The sequence below is a fragment of the Mauremys reevesii genome, linkage group 7, assembly GCF_016161935.1.
Source record: "Mauremys reevesii isolate NIE-2019 linkage group 7, ASM1616193v1, whole genome shotgun sequence".
NCBI lineage: Eukaryota > Metazoa > Chordata > Testudines > Geoemydidae > Mauremys > Mauremys reevesii.
Genome location: NC_052629.1, coordinates 97,969,733 through 97,991,069, shown reverse-complemented (window position 1 = coordinate 97,991,069; position 21,337 = coordinate 97,969,733). Strand labels below are relative to the sequence as shown.

The window sequence follows — 21,337 nt, the reverse complement described above, 5'->3', positions numbered from 1 at the left end:
CCCTACCCATGCTTCTTCATTACTTTGGATAATTTCTTTCTCACCCCTACAACATCCCCAACGTCCAACCCTACACGTTTACTGCTGCTTCCATGATCTGTCCCATTCTCAGTCCTAAGATATCATTGTACAGAGCTATTGTTCCCCTAAGCAGGGCTAATTTAAATCGTTCCTTTCCTTTCCAGTATTTGTTTTTGCAGCTCTAGTCCTTGTTAAAATTTGATTTCAGAAAACCTCCGGTACATCATTTGCATTTGAGATACTGACAAAGTTGTGCTTTTTTTGTTATTGCAATGCTGGCAGCATCGTGTTTGATTAATTGCACTGGCAAAGTTACTTGTGAACAATTAATTAGTAACTTATAAATAAGAGATTTTTTAATAGTCCACCTTTGAGACATTCTTAGCTTTGAAATGAAGCCAAATGTCTTTGAGTGTCTTAGGGCATACTAACGTGAAAGTTTTCATTGCATTATTATTAGCAAGAGTGTGAAGCAGGTAGACTTCAGCACAGTGTAATGGAAATGAGAGAGCTAAATTTAATAAGGTGTTCATTTTGGAAACCTGTTTCTGTATTTGCTTTGCTGCAGCCATATCGAAATATGAGGCTTTTGGATTTAAAGTAGCAGTGATTGCCTCCATTGTGAGCTGTGCCATCATCCTGCTGATGTCTATGGCTTTTTTGACCTGTTGTCTCATCAAGTGCGTTAAGAAAAACGAAAGGAGGAGAACTGAAAGGTACGTCTCATTCCACAATGAAAGCCTTGTGAAACTGACAAAGATACCCATCAGAGAAGGAAGAGCCACGTATCTTACTCACACGGCCCCCATAGTCATAATATTTGAGAACCACTTCCTCTTTTTAAACATATTCATCCTAACACCACCCCTGGAAAGTAGTAGTAGTAGTATCCTTATTTTATAGACTGAGGATCTGAGCCACAGAGACCTGCCCAGGGTCACGCAGGAGGTTGTGATGGAGGAATGAGTGGAACCCAAGTCCTAGCCACTGGGCCATACTCCCTCTCCTTGGATTCTGATGGGATGGACTGTATTATTCCCTCTCCTTTTCTCTATCTATCGGTGTCCCTTTGCTCTAACTTTACTTCTGAGTACAGTCTGCTGGGAGAATTAACCTCACAGTGGGTCAGCCACCAAAATGCCCGCCGTCTGTAAAGTTGACCTAAAATGGGGACCCAGGTGTGATGCACAGGAGTGCTGGTGAGAGAGAGGACTCTGCTTCCTGACTCAAGCTGGGCAAATAATTGACTTTTCCAGCTTGGCCAGCAAACCGAAAAAATACTTGGCTTGGTTCTGCAACTCTTTGGAATTTGTGCACAAATCAGAAAAGTCTGTTTCAGGCTGGCAAACTGTGTCTGTATCTGTGTCTTTATAGCCTTCAGCCAAGTGGTTGGGGGTTGTGCCTGGGAGGGGAGACCCAGTTTTGGATCCTCACTCTGGAGCAAGGATTTGAACTCCTATTTCCCTAGCTGAACATCTTAACCCCTAGGCTATAGGCTATTCTAGTCTCAGTCTTCCCTACTAAAGCTGTTGCACTTTGGTCTGAAAAATATTTAAGTGTTTACACAGACTGAGAGAGTGACTCTAGAGGCTGGTGATTAAAGCACTCACCTGGGCTTAAGGAACTCACCACTCAAATCCCTCCTCTGAATCAGGCAGAGATTTGAATCCACTTCTCCTACCTCCCAGGGTGTGAAAAGCGCTTGAATGATCAAGTAGAGCCTTATGAGCTATCTGATTTCCTGTTGTTCTTGGGAGGATACAGCTCTAGCTCATTACATATCTCACCTTCTGCCAAAAGCAAAGATTTACATGCACTAACGCTCCCCAGGATAGTGAGCATGTTGGCATCTGTGCCACTGCTGACATCATGATGGTGTCCCCTTTTTCTGTCTCTCATACATTCCACTCCCACACCTGCATTCATCTTCAGTGGTACTCAGGCCTGAAGCCTCTCGACTCCTTCACACCTGCCCAGAACCCAGCTTCCTATCCACCAAGTCCCATTGTGGTACCTGCTCTGCACTGTCTCCGCCGCTGTTCCTGCTGCTCACGTTGCTGGATTCAAACCCAGAAGGAGCAATATGGGGCAGATGGGGCCAGCTCTGGCTCCAGCCTCCTCCATGTACAGTTGCATCTAGAGCTGTTTTGGAACTGGAATTTCCATTCCGTGGGAAGTTAGACAGTGTTGCAATTTGGTTTTGTTTGAAATCAGAACAAAAGCAAATAATTTTTTGAAATTTTCCACTAAACAAAATTTTTTGGGGAAAATAATTGGGGTCAGTCAAGTTATTTTGTTTTGATTTTGATTTTTTTTTACCTTTTTTTATTATATCATCATTTTATACTACAATGTTGAAATAAAGTTCTAAGCCAAAAGTCCTTTAAATGAAACATCAAAACTTTTTGTTGTGAGAAGTTTGATGTTATCAAAATGTTTGTTTTCAATTTTTTTCCAAACACACTTTCATAATCGATGTGTTCCCATGGAATGTTTCATTTTCAACAAATAGGCATTTTCTGATGGAAAAACATTTCACTGGAAAATTTTCAACCAACTCTAGCTACATCATCACAATATAAGATGATTCCCTTTTCTTGGATCCTCTGTTTGTTGCCACCATATCTCCATCCATTGCCTACCTACTCCCCTTGTAGCCACCCCTTTCTCCTAGCCATACGTCTAGCTGCTCTCCTGCATTTGACTGTTTTTAACCCATATAACCAAAAATGTGTGTAAACTGAATTCAGGCTGGTCCAATGACTTTCTGTTGTGCTGCCACAAGGGGGCTCTTGGTTCAGGTCCTGAGCTCATCCTCTGCTCCAGTGGCTGGAGGGAGCTGGGAACACTGGGTAAATTGTGTGGCTTAGCCCCATAGTGGGGAGAGCAGCTGGTGGCACATGATAGAAACCTCCCTCTCTCTGATCTTGGAGTGGCAATGACACGTCCTGGAGAGAGTGGCCGCTAGGATGCTCAGAGGGAATACAAGTTAGCACAGTGAGGTTGGGGATTGTTGGGGGAGAGGAAATAAAGGCCAAAGATCCCAGAAAATTCTAGCATCCTTATGATAATTTAGCTCCCTTACACTCCTATTCCCACAGAAGTCAATGGGCAGCACTCCCATTTTCTTCAGTCGGTTCCAGCAGGATTACATCCTGAAAAAAACAAGGGCCAAGCAAAACAAAATCAGAATTGCCAACTCTCAAAATTCTATCACAAGTCTTGTGATATGTGGTGTTTTCCTTAAAGCCTCAGCATCTGGAGTCATGTGATGTTGTAAGAATCTTATGTTTCCTTTAAAACCAAGATAAGTCCATTTCTAACCCTCGTGGTTGTGGAGAAAAACTTGAAAATGTGACGTGAGTGGTATTCTAAGGGGTCAGACAACAGAGGGTAAATAAAACAAGCCCCAAATGTGTTTGTTTTAATCTCATGAAATCAATTTTAAAATAATGATTTTTGAGGTTTAATTTATTGTTTGAATGCATGAAATTGACAGTACTGCAGATTTTTTTCAGAGTAAAACAGTTTTCATTTTTCCATAAGGTGCCAGCAATTTTTTAACAGTGACTCTCTTTGATGTCAATGAGCGTTTCTCTGTGAAGGGGCACAGGATCCTACCCTATGTGGCTTTTACTAGAAGTTAAACTTTAGGGAAATATCTAATGGACCCAGGAGGGAAAGCATGGGTTGCTGTCATACCCAAACTGAACAGGCCTAGGAAGCACTTCATTCCTCATGGGAACGTCCTCTGGAATTTAATAGGGATTAAATCAATAGGACTCTGAAAATTATTCTAAAAATCTATAGATTTGAATAAAAATAACCCTTCTACAGGTTTCTTTGAACCATTCTAAGTGCCCCATAAGGGATTGCCCAGAATTGTATGCTTTTTTACAGTAAGTACAAAACTTTGGGTTAAATTTTCAAGCATAAGATTTATCCTATCTTGAGCCGCAGTTGAAGAAAGCATCCCTCTTCAGGAAGGCATATACTTGCATCTGGTTATAGGTGCATACTTAAAGTTAAGCATGTGCTTTAGCGCTTTCCTCAGGCAGGATGATTTTAAGCTCATGTGTTCCTAAATCATAGGCACTAAACTACTGTACAAATGTCTGCCCTGACTGTAGATTTTAACCGAGCTGTGTTTACAGGGATATGCAACTGTGGTACCAGCTCAGAAGTGAAGAACTGGAAAACATGCAAGCTGCTTATTTTGGTTTTAAAGGCAGAAATAACAACAATAATAAACACTTCAGGAATAAACCAGTATTTGATGATGGGACTAACCTGGCATATGACAATGAAGGCTTCGGCAGGTGAGATGATTAAAATGCAATACGCTGTATTTCTGAATGTGTTTGCCTGAGTAGATCTGAGAAGAAAGAGAATTAGTGAAAAGTTGTCTCAGAAGAAAAAAAAAAGTTGTAAGTGTATTGTCTGGTTACAGGTAACACCGATCTCCAGCCAAACACGACAAGCTGGTCTAAGTTCATGGTGTTTGCAGTTTGTGTTCCAAGCTGTGTGTGCTCCATCCTGCAAGATGCTGGGCACACCTCGGAGGTGCTGTGCATGCTGGGAGGGTGCTGCACGCCCTCCGCTTGCATTATAATCAGTGGGAGCTGAGGGTGCTTGACACCTTGCAGCATCAAGACCTAAAGGTTTCATGTTATTGGTTGTTTTCTGTGGCAATTAATAATGTCACAAAGACAAGATTTTGAGACAGTATGAAAACCAGCATGACCTTGAGCCCTTATAGCCGTTCTCTGTCCCGTCCTCAATGCCTTTGGGTTAGGCCTGGTCTACACACAACGCTGCACCAGGTTAATTAAAAGTTTTAGTGAAACTGGTGCTGAGGCCTGTGTGGATGCACTTACGGGTTTAAACCTGGCTTGAGCCTGCGTCAGTACCTTTCCAGGCACGAGCTCAGTCGATATAACCAGTTGGAATCTGGTATAAGCCTGTCCATACAGGGCTTGGCACTAGTTCAACGACATTGGTTTAAAAACATACCTTTAGTTAAACCAGGGCAAACTGTGTACCTTATGGCTTCCTGGGCTTCGGGCCAGAGGAGACTCAGTCAACCACTGTACGTGGCATGCTCCCCTCCCAGACTGTCAGTATTCTCGGCCGATGTGTGCGGAAGATAGTGCGTCTCTGGGCAGCATTCAATGGTTTCTGGCAGGGCAGCGGAGGAGTCAAAGCTACTTGTTGTTTAATGGGTGTCAATCTGAGGGCCAGACTGCATTAGTACCACAAGTCAATAGAGCCAATAGAATACCACTCAGTGTGCATCAGCAACGTCACAACCTATCCCTCAATAATGATGCAAGCTCTTTGGGGCAGGGAATATCTTTTTATTGTACAGGTGCTTAGCACAGTGGGGCCCTGATCCTCTGGGTGCTACTGCAGTACAAACACCATCAATAATTGTGAGTGAAATCCTGGCCACATTGAAGTCAGAGGAAGTTTTGCCATTAACTTCAGTGAGGCAAGGATTTCATCCAATGTATATAAGGGACTATACAGACTGTCTCAAGATGGACCACACAGGCTGAGGGGGCTGAGAGGTGGTGAAAATTACACCACTTTCAACTCACCTCTGAATTTGTCCAGATGTGTTACACCGATATTACTGGTATAAACTAAAGAGCAGAGCCACGTGAAGGAAAATGATAATACCGTATGTCAGATTCTAATCTCAGTTTCACCAGTGCCACCCACATCATTCTCTGTCTCATTTCACTGAACTATCCTTTTGCTATTGCTTAGCACTAATATGCAATATACAGTATATTACAGTTCCTGTTTACTGTTAATTCGCTGCTCACTTTACAGACTTTGCTTATAGCAGTATCTATGATTTGTAATGGTTACCTGTAGAAAGCAATTTTATACAGCTTATAAAACACCTTCCATTCCACAGCTAGACATTATTTTAAAGTGGTGCATGTAAACAGAAGTCTGATGGCTGTTTAATCAATTTTTAGATTTGGTGGGTTTTAGAAAGACTCCTAAAGCTAATTATAATGGTGACTGTACTCTTAAACCAGCTCTTCAAAAGGATTAAGAACTAATTTGTAATTTTGAACAGCTACATGTGATGGAGTGTAAACACAGGGTAAAAACACAATCTGCTTTTAGAATGTTTTAAAATAAAATGTATAATCCAGCAGTTCCTAAATTTAAAGGTTATTGCTCCATTAGAGCTACCAGCACCTTAGAAATTCTTATCTAAGCTATTGTATGGAGAAAAATCTTTCATTCTGTTTACAAAATACTGCACCTCCGTCCTTAACTGAATATAACAGGGAATATACAAGTCAACTGGATATGCAAAGGTTCAAATAAACAGCATTTATAAGGTCTGAAAATGAGTTTGTTAGTTCATTAAGAAAGTGGAGAGTTTATAAACTTTGCAGAAGAAAACAAAGGGCTGGGAGGGCTTATGAACTCTGCAACCTTTCCACATAGTAAACTTACTGTGCTCAAAGCAAATACTGGCAGATGTATCCTACCTTTGGATGACAGAGTGCTGGTTAATCAGGATTCAGATAATCAAATTTCCACTGTATTTCAATGATGCAGAGACAACGTGCATCCAGCATGTGAGGACTAGTTATTCAGATATAACAAAAAATCAACTAGATTTCAATTGTTTCCAGATCTCCAGGTTTGAACTAAAAGCCTGGTTGTTGCAAATGACCACTCATGTTCAGAAAGGCTGTTTCTTCTAAATGGAACTGGAAAGCATTTGACTGAGTTTGGGCAGTTATGAACATTGCCTAAGATTCTATCCTGGAGTTACTGCAGGGATGAGCATGACCTTTTAACAATGCAAACCAAACAAACTTTTCCATAAGTACTTACAGTGGTACATTTATATTCTCCGTTCCATAAAATGTTATTAAAGCTATAGATTTTTACAGTTTAATGCTAGTAAATGGATCTGTGTGCATTGGATGAGATGTGGGAATTGTCTAATGCATTATGTGGCAAATGAACCTTGAATATGACAAATGATATGCCAGCTTTATGTGTCACTTTGAAGGTTTATTTGTTGTATAATGGATTAGACAGAGCCACATCTTATCATCCTAACCACAGCTTACTGTTAACAGCCAGGCAGTATCAAAGGATGGCTAGGTAAGTGCAAACGGAAGCTGGCTGATGTATTATAGGATGGGTGAACATTAAAGACCCCAAATGAGGTACTAGCATTCCCCATTGTTTCCTTTCTGTATATAATGCAAATACACACGTGGGCAACTTTCATTTTGGGGTATTTCCTGCCAGTGCATCAGTCGCCAGGGGCGTTCAACCCTAAGTGCAGGAAATTGCTAAGCTCAGGGACAAAGTAAAAGCAAATCCAACCAAAGTCACTATTACCTTTTTGGGATCATTGGCATAATTGACTTTATTCCCTGAGAAAACATCCGCTTCTTGGCAAAATCTGGCCTTTGATTGTAAATCAGAATTTCCCATTGTTTCTAGTGAGGAATTATGCTTTAAAAACAGGGCTCATTGTTTGGGTTTTCCCTGCTCTTCTTAATGCCCAAGACACACAACACATAGACCCTCAATGGATCACAAGTTGCATGAATTTTCCCCCCTCCTGCAGAATGTTTGTGTGTGGTTTTTTATGTGAGATAACAAAGGGAAGTGGTTCCCTCTTGTAACTTAACCAGAGAAGCTGAGAGATGAGGCATGTGTTTATCTGAGGGAAGAGTATTGGAGCCTGGGAGATTTATACAAGTTTTATGATAAGAATTCTTTTCCCCAAAGAAAGTCAATTCTATCACAGCAGTTGCTCCTTTGCATGATACTTAAAGTATCATAGGGTATATCTACATAGCAGTTAAACACCACTGGCTGGCCCAGGTCAGCTGACTCGGGGCCCAGGCTGCAAAATTGCTGTGTAAATGTTTGGACTCAGGCAAGTGTCCCAGATTTCTGGGCTTCAGACTGAGCCCAAACATCTACACAGCTAGTTTTAGCCCTGCAGCCTGAGTCAGCTGAGGTGGGCCAGCCATAGCTGTCCCATGGGTCTTTTATTCCAGCGTAGATACAGCCTTTGAGAGACAAGGCTGAGGTAACATGTTCTATTGGACCAACAGACGTTGGTGTCTCTCTCACGTTGGCCTAATAAAACATGTTACCTCAGCCGCGTCTCTCTAAACAGTGGGACCAATATGGCTCCAAGACCACTGCAAACAACTGAAGTAGCTGGGAGATAGAAAGCACCTTCTTTAAGACACCTTCCCCACCTTTTGAGTATATCTTTAGCCTATTTCTGGCTAGTAAAAGCATTCTTACTGGACAATGGTGCAGTACACAGGTTTTTCTGTCTTTGTTGAAATTTCTTTGAAAGATTGTTTGTTCTATATTTAGATCTGGGAACAAAAATAGTTTCAGAAAAAAAAGAAGAAACCCCCACATTGCTATTTGACAGAACAGACCTTTTTGATGGTTCATGAAATAACTTTGAGCAAGGCAGCATCAAGCTTTTTCTCAGAGTGATCCTGCAATTTTCACCTATGCTTAGAATAGGAAATCAGTGTGACAACTATATAGTGTGGGTTGGCAGCTGTTGCCTTTAATGGAAGGAGCCACATTCTGACCTTGGATACACGTGAACAAGTCACACGGAAGTGATGGGAGAGATGCACATACGTACGTGAGATCAGCATGTGAGTCAATGTGAGGTGCATGTTAGCAATTGCCATCTGTGCCATCCAGCTGCTGTTTGGAAGATAGCAACAGTATGGTGGTTACTAATACTTATTTTAATAAAGCCACGTGCCTCTAAGATCCATATGTTGGCAACATGCCCAGTCTCTTGTAATATTCCGATGGCTGACTAGTACCTGAATAATTTACAGCCACTTACAGGGAGGATGTGCCACATAAGAAGGGACTGAAAAGTTTGTTTTCTCAGGATTTGATGGTAGGGGATGGAGGAAGGAGAGAGTGTGTGTTAATGGTGTATAGCAGGGGGCACAATGAAAAGGGAGTTGGGATACTTTACCTTGGATGAAGACATGGGGGCCGGAGTGTGGCCCTGGGCCATGCACACAGCCCAAAGCAATGTGAGTGAACCTCAGCTGCACCTACAGAGAGGCGTACAAGGTCATCAGTCCAGGAGGAGCCCAGTCCAAGGAGAGGAGAGATGCCCATACAAACAGCAAAAGGTGTGTGCACCTGTGATGCAAGGGCAGTAGCAGAGGTAGTTAGGGGTTGTCTGCACAGGGAAATTGACCAAAATAGCTGTTCCAGAGTTAGTCTTCACTCGTGGTGTTATTCTGGAATAGATATTCCACTTTAAATTCACACTCTACCTTACTCCAGAATAACAGCCCCGGGGAGATAACACCCTTACACCAACATTCCCCCTTCATCCACAGCCAGGATCCCTGCTGGCTGTTTAACAGATGCTAGAAAAGTATGACTCTGCAGGTGAGCCAAGCAAGCTACACACCACACGTGGACAGGCACAAGCCTGAATATTAGCAAAGGGAAGTTTAATAAAAGCTGGCAGTCTCCACTGCAGGGTGCCAAAGATATCTGAGAGATTAAAGTGAGTGTCAGTGAGAGATCATATTAAAGTAATGGGAACCAAAAGGAAAAATGAAACCACTTCCCTCCGCCCAAGCATAGCTGTATGGCCACCTATAAAGGAGCAGTCAATTACAGATGTTGTGCAGCTGAATACAAACTAGACATGGGACAAGGCAAATTATTTTGGCCTTGGATTCACAGCTTGTAGGAACAGGGAGAAGTTTCCTTGGCTCATTTGTGATTGCTAAACGGAAACAACACTCTCCTTCACCCCTTTTCAATGATTCCAGCCATTCTTCTAGGGATTTCAAGAAGAATCAACTAATAAACATGCATAACCTGGCACTACAATAGGAAACTCGCTACAGTAGCTAGGGTACACAGTAAACCATCCTCCCTGTGCATATGAAAATATCCAGTAAACTCAGAACACCCTGCTGCGTGTGTCTTGCCACCACCAAACCTGGAGTGTGCCATCCACTAGCCCCACCACTGGAAAAACAGATACAGTTGGCAGTAGGAGAGCCTGCACTAGGTGGGAATTCAGTTTGTAGTAACATCCAGATTATGGTATGAAATAACCAAACTACAGGAAGCCTCCATTTCCCTCAGTCTCAGCACATGTCCCCTCATTTTATCCCCTGGGATAGCCCCTTCCTTGACAAGGAAAGAGCTGTGGCTTTGGCTGGTGGCCTGCTTTCTCCCTCTTTAGGGATTTTTTGAAGATCACAGCAGACCAGCTGCCTTCTATCACCTTTAAGAAACATATCTGCTGTCTCTCTCCTTCAGGCTTGAGCAGAGAAGCCCAGATAGCTTCTGCTCACCCTTTGGGATTAGGCTCAGCTAATCAGCCCACCTGAAGGAGTGTCATGTGACAAAATCCAGTCCACCCAGTTCAGTAATGCATCCCAAGGAGCTGCAAATAAATATGATGATTTTTTTTTCTAACATGAACATTTTTGGAGGAAATGCTGCATTTATGTAGAAACATTGACAACAACCCAAAAACTCAAACCAGGAAATTTGGAGGGTTTGGAGTTTGAGGTGGATTCTTTTTTACAGCTCTCTTGCTTGTTTTCAGATGTACTGTTGTCACCAGTTAGCTGAACTGACTGCAGGAGTGTGTCAAGTGAAATGGAAAAGCCCATGTCTGTGACTACACTTGAAAGTCCTCCTATTAGACACCCACTGCAGCTGGTACATATTACCAAGCCAACATCTCTGCAGCTGGGCAACAGATTGATGTACACCCACAGAAGTTATTTTTAGTGTGTGTCTCTGAAAGATCATGAAATTCGATCCTGGGTCCTTTCCAACTACAGGGTGTCAGTCAGTCCACATTATCAGTGTAATAAGCAAAAAGCAGATAAGGAATATCCAATAAAAAGATGTTCAAGAGAAATGACTGCAGAAAAACAAGATGTGCTTGGGAATTTGAAGCAAAAGTGTATAAGCGATGATTGCTAAACGGAAACAACACTCTCCTTCACCCCTTTTCAATGATTCCAGCCATTCTTCTAGGGATTTCAAGAAGAATCAACTAATAAACATGCATAACCTGGCACTACAATAGGAAACTCGCTACAGTAGCTAGGGTACACAGTAAACCATCCTCCCTGTGCATATGAAAATATCCAGTAAACTCAGAACACCCTGTTGCGTGTGTCTTGCCACCACCAAACCTGGAGTGTGCCATCCACTAGCCCCACCACTGGAAAAACAGATACAGTTGGCAGTAGGAGAGCCTGCACTAGGTGGGAATTCAGTTTGTAGTAACATCCAGATTATGGTATGAAATAACCAAACTACAGGAAGCCTCCATTTCCCTCAGTCTCAGCACATGTCCCCTCATTTTATCCCCTGGGATAGCCCCTTCCTTGACAAGGAAAGAGCTGTGGCTTTGGCTGGTGGCCTGCTTTCTCCCTCTTTAGGGATTTTTTGAAGATCACAGCAGACCAGCTGCCTTCTATCACCTTTAAGAAACATATCTGCTGTCTCTCTCCTTCAGGCTTGAGCAGAGAAGCCCAGATAGCTTCTGCTCACCCTTTGGGATTAGGCTCAGCTAATCAGCCCACCTGAAGGAGTGTCATGTGACAAAATCCAGTCCACCCAGTTCAGTAATGCATCCCAAGGAGCTGCAAATAAATATGATGATTTTTTTTTCTAACATGAACATTTTTGGAGGAAATGCTGCATTTATGTAGAAACATTGACAACAACCCAAAAACTCAAACCAGGAAATTTGGAGGGTTTGGAGTTTGAGGTGGATTCTTTTTTACAGCTCTCTTGCTTGTTTTCAGATGTACTGTTGTCACCAGTTAGCTGAACTGACTGCAGGAGTGTGTCAAGTGAAATGGAAAAGCCCATGTCTGTGACTACACTTGAAAGTCCTCCTATTAGACACCCACTGCAGCTGGTACATATTACCAAGCCAACATCTCTGCAGCTGGGCAACAGATTGATGTACACCCACAGAAGTTATTTTTAGTGTGTGTCTCTGAAAGATCATGAAATTCGATCCTGGGTCCTTCCAACTACAGGGTGTCAGTCAGTCCACATTATCAGTGTAGTAAGCAAAAAGCAGATAAGGAATATCCAATAAAAAGATGTTCAAGAGAAATGACTGCAGAAAAACAAGATGTGCTTGGGAATTTGAAGCAAATGTGTATAAGCGATGATTGCTAAACGGAAACAACACTCTCCTTCACCCCTTTTCAATGATTCCAGCCATTCTTCTAGGGATTTCAAGAAGAATCAACTAATAAACATGCATAACCTGGCACTACAATAGGAAACTCGCTACAGTAGCTAGGGTACACAGTAAACCATCCTCCCTGTGCATATGAAAATATCCAGTAAACTCAGAACACCCTGCTGCGTGTGTCTTGCCACCACCAAACCTGGAGTGTGCCATCCACTAGCCCCACCACTGGAAAAACAGATACAGTTGGCAGTAGGAGAGCCTGCACTAGGTGGGAATTCAGTTTGTAGTAACATCCAGATTATGGTATGAAATAACCAAACTACAGGAAGCCTCCATTTCCCTCAGTCTCAGCACATGTCCCCTCATTTTATCCCCTGGGATAGCCCCTTCCTTGACAAGGAAAGAGCTGTGGCTTTGGCTGGTGGCCTGCTTTCTCCCTCTTTAGGGATTTTTTGAAGATCACAGCAGACCAGCTGCCTTCTATCACCTTTAAGAAACATATCTGCTGTCTCTCTCCTTCAGGCTTGAGCAGAGAAGCCCAGATAGCTTCTGCTCACCCTTTGGGATTAGGCTCAGCTAATCAGCCCACCTGAAGGAGTGTCATGTGACAAAATCCAGTCCACCCAGTTCAGTAATGCATCCCAAGGAGCTGCAAATAAATATGATGATTTTTTTTTCTAACATGAACATTTTTGGAGGAAATGCTGCATTTATGTAGAAACATTGACAACAACCCAAAAACTCAAACCAGGAAATTTGGAGGGTTTGGAGTTTGAGGTGGATTCTTTTTTACAGCTCTCTTGCTTGTTTTCAGATGTACTGTTGTCACCAGTTAGCTGAACTGACTGCAGGAGTGTGTCAAGTGAAATGGAAAAGCCCATGTCTGTGACTACACTTGAAAGTCCTCCTATTAGACACCCACTGCAGCTGGTACATATTACCAAGCCAACATCTCTGCAGCTGGGCAACAGATTGATGTACACCCACAGAAGTTATTTTTAGTGTGTGTCTCTGAAAGATCATGAAATTTGATCCTGGGTCCTTTCCAACTACAGGGTGTCAGTCAGTCCACATTATCAGTGTAGTAAGCAAAAAGCAGATAAGGAATATCCAATAAAAAGATGTTCAAGAGAAATGACTGCAGAAAAACAAGATGTGCTTGGGAATTTGAAGCAAATGTGTATAAGCGATGAAGCAAAATCAGTGAAATAAACACCCAACATTTGTCCACACAGAAATCCCAGCTGTGCTCTCTCTTCCACTTAAATCTGGAGTCTGTAAAGGGCCAGGTTCTCTACTGCCCTGTGTCTTGTGTAAAGGGTTGGAGGAAAGGCACATATTTAGGCCAGGAAATTAGAAGGCGAGAGGACAGAATGCTAAGGTAAAGGGCAGCATGGCTGAGAGATCTTTACAGAAGCAGGAAGCATGGTGCTGCAGATTTACCCCAGCGAGAGAAGAGAAGGTGTTTCTTCCTGTGCGAGGAGCTAAGCTCATATAAAGTTTTGATAGTAGGGGAAAAAATAAGCAGAGCATAACAAAAGACACAAAACGAGGCTAAAAACAGCAGAAAGCTATCAAGATGGAAGGTCTATTGATGGAAAAATCAAATGGGGCAAAATGCTGTACAGTTAGTAGCAATTTACCACCAGACTGCAAGAGATCCCTGAAGGCCCATCTGCCCTGAGGAGATTCCAGCAATGGCAGGAAGTGCTGCTGGAGTTAACACTGTGTCTGTGTTTTCATTAATACGTCCCCTTGCTTTTACCCTACCTGGCTTAGTGTCACCCCCCCTGTCCTGCCGCCTCCACATAGGTGATATATTGGGGTGTGGCCTGAATGCTGCTACTCTAAGTTCTGCCAGGAGCTGGACCGGCCTCCAGTTGCCCCCAAGATTGGGTGAGCAGAAAGGGTCCTACTGCCACCGCTGCCCTCCTACCTCAGCTCACCTGAGAATGCAGCCCTTTGTGTGGGGGCAGAATCGGGCCCCTCTTCTCAGGCTCTGCTTTTATATCATTTGGTCTGAAATGTCTCTCCATGGTGAGTTCAAGGGTGGCTTATTTGGGGGAGCCTGAAGGAGTCCAGCCCTTTCCCCCCATTATCTGAAAATACAGTGTTTTTCCACATGAACAGGCTTGTCCGGATGCTGTTTTGCATTCAGATAATACACTGGCGATTTTACACCCACAAAAGCTTAAAGTAATTATCAGCCAAATCAGCTGGAGGGAAGAATTTAATCCGAAAAATGTGAATAATTGGGAATCATTTAAGAATATCTTACTAGATGTCCAGAAAGCCACAATCCCACAATTGAGGAAGAAGGCTATACTTGTTAAAAAAAAGAACTGGTTTGTAGGGGAAGTAAAGGCAACTATAAAAAAATTAAAACATAAAAATATAACAAAGAGAAGAAAGCGTAATTTGGTACTGATGAATATAAATCAGTAGAAAGGAACTGTAGAAATGTGATAAGGGAAGCCAAGGAACACCAGGCGAAATCTATGGCCAACAGAGTTAAGGACAATAAGGAGGGGTTTTAAAATATATATATTAGGAATAAAAAGAATGCTGACAATTATATTGATCCATTATTAGGTGGAAAGGGCAGAATTATCAATAATAATGCTGAAAAGACAGAAGTGTTCAATAAATATTTCTGTTCTGTATTTGGGGAAAAAGCAGATGATATGTCATCAAATTGTGATAACATTCTTTTTCTATTCCATTAGTATCTTTGGAGGACATTAAACAGAAGCTACTAAAGTAAGAAATTTTTTAAATCAGCAGGTTCAGATAACCTGCAACCAAGAGTCTTAAAAGAACTGGCTGCTGAGCTTGCTAGACCGTTAATGCTGATTTTCCATAAGTCTTGGAACACTGGGGAAGTTCTGAAAGAAAGCTAATGGGCCAATTTTTAAAAAGAATAAATGGGATGACCTGGGTAATTATAGATCCATCAGGCTGACATCGATCCTGGGCAAGATAATGAAGCAGCTGATATGGGACTCAGTAAAGGCTTAAAGAAGGATAATGTAATTCATGCAAATCAAGATAGGTATATGGAAAACCGATCCATCCAAACTAACTTGATTATTTTTCTGAGATTGCAAGTTTGCTTGGAAAAGATGATCGTGTTGGTGTAATATACTTAGACTTCTCTAAGGCGTTTGACTTGGTACTGCACAGCATTTTGATTTAAAAAAAAACTAGAACCATATAAAGTTAACATGGCACATATTAAATGGATTACAAACTGTCTCATAATGTAACTGTAAACAGGGTATCACTATCAAACAGTGTATTTCCAGTGGAGTCCCACAGGGATCAGTTCTTGGGCCTTTGCTATTTAACAATTTTATCAATGGCCTGGAAGAAAAGATAAAATCATCATGGATAAAGTGTGCAAATGACACAAAAATTGGAGGAGTGGTAAATAATGAACAGGACAAGTCACTGAGTCAGAGAGGTATGGATTGCATGGTAAATTGGCTACAAGCAAAGTGGCTAAATGTAAATATATACCTCTGGGAACAAAGAATCTAGGCCATACCTACAGAATGGGGGACTGTATCCTGGGAAGCAGTGAGTCTGAAAAGGATTTTGGGGTCATGGTGGATAATCAGCTGAACATGAGTTCCTAGTGTGACGCTGTGACCAAAAGAGCTGATGCGATCCTGGGATATATAAACAGGGGAATTTTGAGTAGGAGTGGAGAGGTTATTTTACATCTTTATTTGGCACTAATGTGGCCGCTGCTGGAATCCTGTGTCCAGTTCTGGTCCCCACAATACAAGAAGGATGTTGATAAATTGGTGGAGAGGGTTCATAGAAGAATCATGAGACTGAATAAAGGACTAGAGAACATGCCTTGTAAGGATAAACTGAAGGAGCTCAATCTATTTAGCTTAACAAAGAAAGGGGTGACTTGAATACAGTCTGTAAGTAGCTACATGGAGAACAAATATTTAATAATGGGCTCTTCAATCTAGCAGAGAAAAGTACAACATGATCTAATGGCTGGAAGTTGGAGCTAGACAAATTCAGATTGGAAATAAGGTGTAAATTTTTAACAGTGAGAGTAATTAACCATTGAAACACTTTACCAAGTGTCATGGTGGATTCTCCATTATGGACAATTTTAAAATCAAGATTGGATGTCTTTCTAAAAGATCTCTAGGAATTATTTTGAGGAAGCCCTATGGCCTGTGTTCTACAAGAGGTCAGATTAGATTATCACAATGGTCCCTCCTGGCCTTGGAATCTATGAAAGTCAGGACGTTCCAGGTTATGCTTCCCACAGCACTCAGAACTTGACCATATTTCACTTCTATTAAGGCATAAATGTCAATTCAAAGGGTTTGGTCCTGCAGATCTGTAGTCACTTTGAGAGGGTGATGCAGCCGCTAGATGCCATTTGCACAATGCTGGGACCACTGGATCATGTAAATGCAAATTACATGTCTGCCCACAGCTATCTTCTCTTGCCTAGTTGCAAGGCAGTACTTAAGTGACAGGGAGGCCATCACACATGGCTGTGTGAAGAGATGCACAATTGGATGCAATGCTAATAAAACAAAACAAGTGATGGTGTCACCTTATGTGCTTAATATTGTATTACAGGGAGTGTGCAGTGAAATGGCTACAAGTAGCACATTACTAGTTTGATACCACTGCCTGTAACTCAGGGCAAGTCTACATTTAACACGCTGCAGAGGTGCAGTTGCGCTGTTGTGGTGCTTTAGTGAAGATATAAATATGCCAATGGAAGAGCTTCTCCCATCGGCGTAGTTAATCCACCTCCGCGAGAGGCAGAAGCTACGTCAACAGGAGAAGCCCTCCTGTCGACATAGTGATGTCTGCACTGGATGGATTTTTCATACCCCTGAGCTACATAGTTATATCGATGTAAGTTTATAGTGTAGGCCTGGCCTAGGAGAGTTATGTAAATATGTGAAGTGACAGGGGAACTTCCCGCGATATCTATGGGAGACCGTATTGTATTAAGTATAAGAATAGTTTATGTATCATTGTAGGCCAGGGATTGTATGCACTTCCCAGGGAGAGAGCTACCACAGCTCCTCCAGGAAGTAAAAACAGTAGGAGATGGTTAAGGCAAATCACTCGGGTTGTAACTTCTTGAGTGAGGTACTGCCTGTGATACTGCACCACATATTCTTCACGGTGGTATTATGATATGATTATGACAATTATGATGTATTTTATGCAAGATAAGTCACGTGAGATTGTCATTGGAAAAGTTAGGATTTGCTGAATATGATTATCCTATTTGTATGCATGTATCATTTTTGTATCTGAAGTTATGCATATTGACTATGTATCTGTATTTCAAATATAGTTACACCTGGGTAGCACGCACTAGACAAGATGCTTTCAGTCTAGATAGTGGGTGGGGAAGGGCCTAGTCAGGGTAACGGGCCTTTAGGAAAAACAATAGGCCTTAGGAGAAGCTTATCTCCCACCTAGGGAGCCTTCCTACGAATGCTCCAGACAGCCTCCAAGTAATGGCTGCTATGACTCTACAAGGACATTTGATGAGACCACATGTCTCTAGACTCCATCTTGGAATGTCAGTATTTTTCCACAGACTGATCTGGGAGCCAAGCTGTGTGAACAAAGAGCTTCCTCCATATGCAAAGGCAATATAAGGCAGGGAGTGACATCACCTGAGGTCCTTCACTCCCCTCACAAGAAGGTTCCTGGAAACACCTGAGGAGCAAAGACTGAACTGGGGGAAGTGCTGGACCCAGGCTAAAGGGTTTCCTAGCCTGTGAATTAAACACCTGGGGAGTCCAAGCTGTAAAGCAAGTGCAGTTTGCCCCTTAAGAATCTGCAGCCTGCTTGTATCAGCTCTTAGGATGGGTCTGCTATTCATATCCAATCGATTTAGCTTAGTTTGTGTTTTTTGTTTGTTTGCTAGGTAATCTGCTTTGACCTGTTTGCTATCACCTATAATCACTCACAGTCCATCTTTTGTAGTTAATAAACTTGTTTTTGCTTTATCTAAACCAGTGAGTTGGAGTGAAGTGTGTGGAAATCATAACTCAGGGGCAAAGGCTGTTGCATATTCCTCTCCACATTTGGGAGGGAGCGAATTTTATGAGCTTACACTGTATGGTTCCCTGGGCAGCACAAGACGGTATAATTTTGGGTTGATACTCCAGAGGGGGTGTGTGCCTGAGGAGCTGGGAGTTGCCTTAGCTGTAGCCTTCCTATGCAGCGGCTGGTCAGAGAGCCTGCATGTAACTGCGGTTGGGTGTGTCCCTACCTGTATGTGTGCTGGTGAAAGTGCAGGCTGGAGGGCTCCGCAGCTTGTCACAGCAGCACAGTGTGAGAGGGAGCCCAGACTGGTGGGTCAGGGGGCTCAGTGGTACCCCAGTCCCAGACTGCACCCCAGGGGTGACAACCCATCACACCGCCTCCTGGGAAGGCTCACATATTCTGGTTCAAACTGGACTCTTCAGAGACCAACAGACAAAGAAAGGTCTTTTAAACTGACTCAGAGTCTTCAATCTGGTTCCTGATTTTAAAGACTGATAAGAACGTGTAAGAACAGGGAAAACCCACTTGTGGGGTTTGAAGGACTGACCCCCTACCAGAACCCCATGTTGGAGTTGGGGGTGACCTCGGGTAAGCTTTCTAATATGAGTGTAGGTTCTTTTATTGTCTTTATATACTTTCTCTGTCATGCTTTTACCTTAGGAGAAGCTGTGTGGTAACGTGCTGCTGGCAATACACTACCATAGCCCTTGGAGAGAAAGCAAAGCACAGGTGCTCGCTTGCTGGAGGTATTGCAATGCAGATCAGGGAGCTGTGCAGCCTTAAAAACCCTGGTTGGAAAGGAGTGAGACGCAGGTCTTCTCTCAGGAGAGGTGACATCTGAGAGTTGGAAACCTTTAAGTGGGTGACCATGGAGGGGGAACACTGTGCAGTTACTCTGAAACTGTGACACATGATACTGGGCTGAACATTTCTTTTAAAAAGTCAAGGACACTTGCACAACTAAAATGACCTCTTAGAGCTTGGAGTGTAACTTAACTGGCCTTCACTTTAGAAATCTGTGGCCCTCCTTTTGCAACTGGTGCGCGTGATCAATACACCCCTTGAAGCCAGTGAAAGCTGCTTCCCTGCAGCAGATGTTGATTCAGATCCACTGATGCTAAGAGAAAGAGGAAATTGGCAGCTGAGAATTTAAGCTCCAGTAGAGAGGCAGGGTAGTGATGCTCTCTTAATGGTATGCATGTTAATATTATGCATATTACTATGGATCGGGACATCCTGAAGTCTAGAGCTGGATGAATACCACCCCCACCCCCTGCGCCCCCCACACTGAACCAGCCATAGCAGGATTTAATCATGAGAGTTTTAGTATTGAGGCAAAGATTAGATTGTCTCTGGCCCTTGCACAGGTAAGTAGGGCGAGGAAGCAAAGTGGGTGCAAGATCTACAGACAATAGCAGTCTGGGGAGTGCAGGGATGGCTTTCTTGCCCCAAATGATCACAAAAAGGAGGAGGCAGACCTATGTCCCCTCTTTTCTTCATTACCATCCTATAGACTTGGCCAGGAACATTGGGGGGAGTAGGCTGCAGCATCCCAGACAGTGTTCCCACCTTGGGGTGATACAGTTCTGCACCACTCCACACCCAATGTGGGTCAGTGGCTAAATCCCACAATATGGCCCCAAATGGGGCACTTCAGATCAATCATATCCAATCCAATCATGGTCTTGGGACGACTGGGCAAAGGGGAGTGTGATTTTTAGCTCAAATCTGGGAATGCCCCAAAATATATACTATTCTTGTCCCCTCTCCCTTTCCGTCCCCCAGTGTGGCTATGCCTTCAGAGAGAGGCATGGGCTAGTCAGGGTTTGAACATGGACCTAGGAATCAGGGTCTTCAGAGTTCTAGTTATGGCTTTGACAATGACGCCCTGTCTGATCGTGGGCAACTCACTCACCCTTCCTGCCTCCGTTTTCCAGCTGTAAAAGGGAGAAGATAACATTCCCTACCTTGTAACAATGGTAAAGCACTTGCCTTGTGAAAAGTGCTAGATATATATTTGCTAAATTATATTAATTTTCTTCCTTGCCTTAATATACTGTTGCAACTAATGCTGCGTATGTGTGTATTTGTATTTCAGAAAAGGTTCCATTATTGCTTTCATAATGGCTCCATTATTATCAGTGCAAAGTCACCTGACATAGAACAAGAGAAAAGTTCCACCCACCCCCATTAGAAATCACTCTGTTGCCAACAACAGACAGGAAATACAAAATGTACTTATGATGTCCCAGTGTGCTGGAGTTCTCTCATTGCAAGGAGGTCCTATTAGCTTACTCATCCCCTGCAGCTAGGAACAATTCTCAACTCTCACAAAAGAGAATTCATTCAATTAATCTAATAGCCATTGAGGCACAGTTCTGTATATTACTCTTTTCTACTGGTATAGGCTGTGTCTATATCTCCATACCCCTCCTCCCCTCCGCCCATTACACCAGCCCCGTGGACTGTATAATCTTGTTTTTTCTAATATTGTTCAGGAGCTGTAGCATGTGCTGCCTGTTTATTTTATATGATACTAGAAATAGATTTGAAAAGAGAATGCAAACAACAGCAACAACAACAAAAACCCCAGCCAAATGAACCCTCTGCATCTGTCCTTTCCAAATTTAAAGTCAAACATGGCCATGTGAGAACATCAGTATCCCGTGTTACTGTGTTTGGTGTTATTTTCAAGTAAGCGCTAAGATGAGCAGGTGTTATGAGCCCAAGTCATTCACTAAGAGTATATCTATGTTCCAATTAAAAACCTGTGGCTGGACCATGCCAGCTGACATGCGCTTGTGGGGTTCATGCTGAGGGGCTGTTTAATTGTGGTGTAGACATTCGTGATTGACCTCTAGGACCCTGCGAGGTGGGAGGGTCCAGAGCTCGGGCCGAGCCAGAACATCTACACCGCAATTGAACAGCTCCTTAGCGTGAGCCCCACAAGCCCGAGTCAGCTGGCACAGGCCGCCCTGGTGTCTAATTGCAGTGTAG

At 42.9% G+C, this 21,337-nt stretch overlaps 1 protein-coding gene across 2 annotated transcripts in view; it reads left to right on the top strand.

The window, feature by feature from the left end:
* SUSD3 (sushi domain containing 3) overlaps positions 1 to 21,337 on the top strand; it is a 52,794-nt gene that overhangs the window by 27,604 nt on the left and 3,853 nt on the right. The window contains exons 3-5 of one of the 2 annotated variants that reach the window (XM_039547117.1): positions 590 to 737; positions 4,176 to 4,340; positions 8,413 to 8,834. In XM_039547117.1, coding sequence (XP_039403051.1) covers positions 590 to 737; positions 4,176 to 4,340; positions 8,413 to 8,470 — 371 coding nt within the window. In that variant the 3' untranslated portion in view covers positions 8,471 to 8,834. Of the gene's footprint in view, positions 1 to 589; positions 738 to 4,175; positions 4,341 to 8,412; positions 8,835 to 21,337 lie in introns of those variants that run through there. The other variant, XM_039547116.1, reaches the window with a different exon arrangement.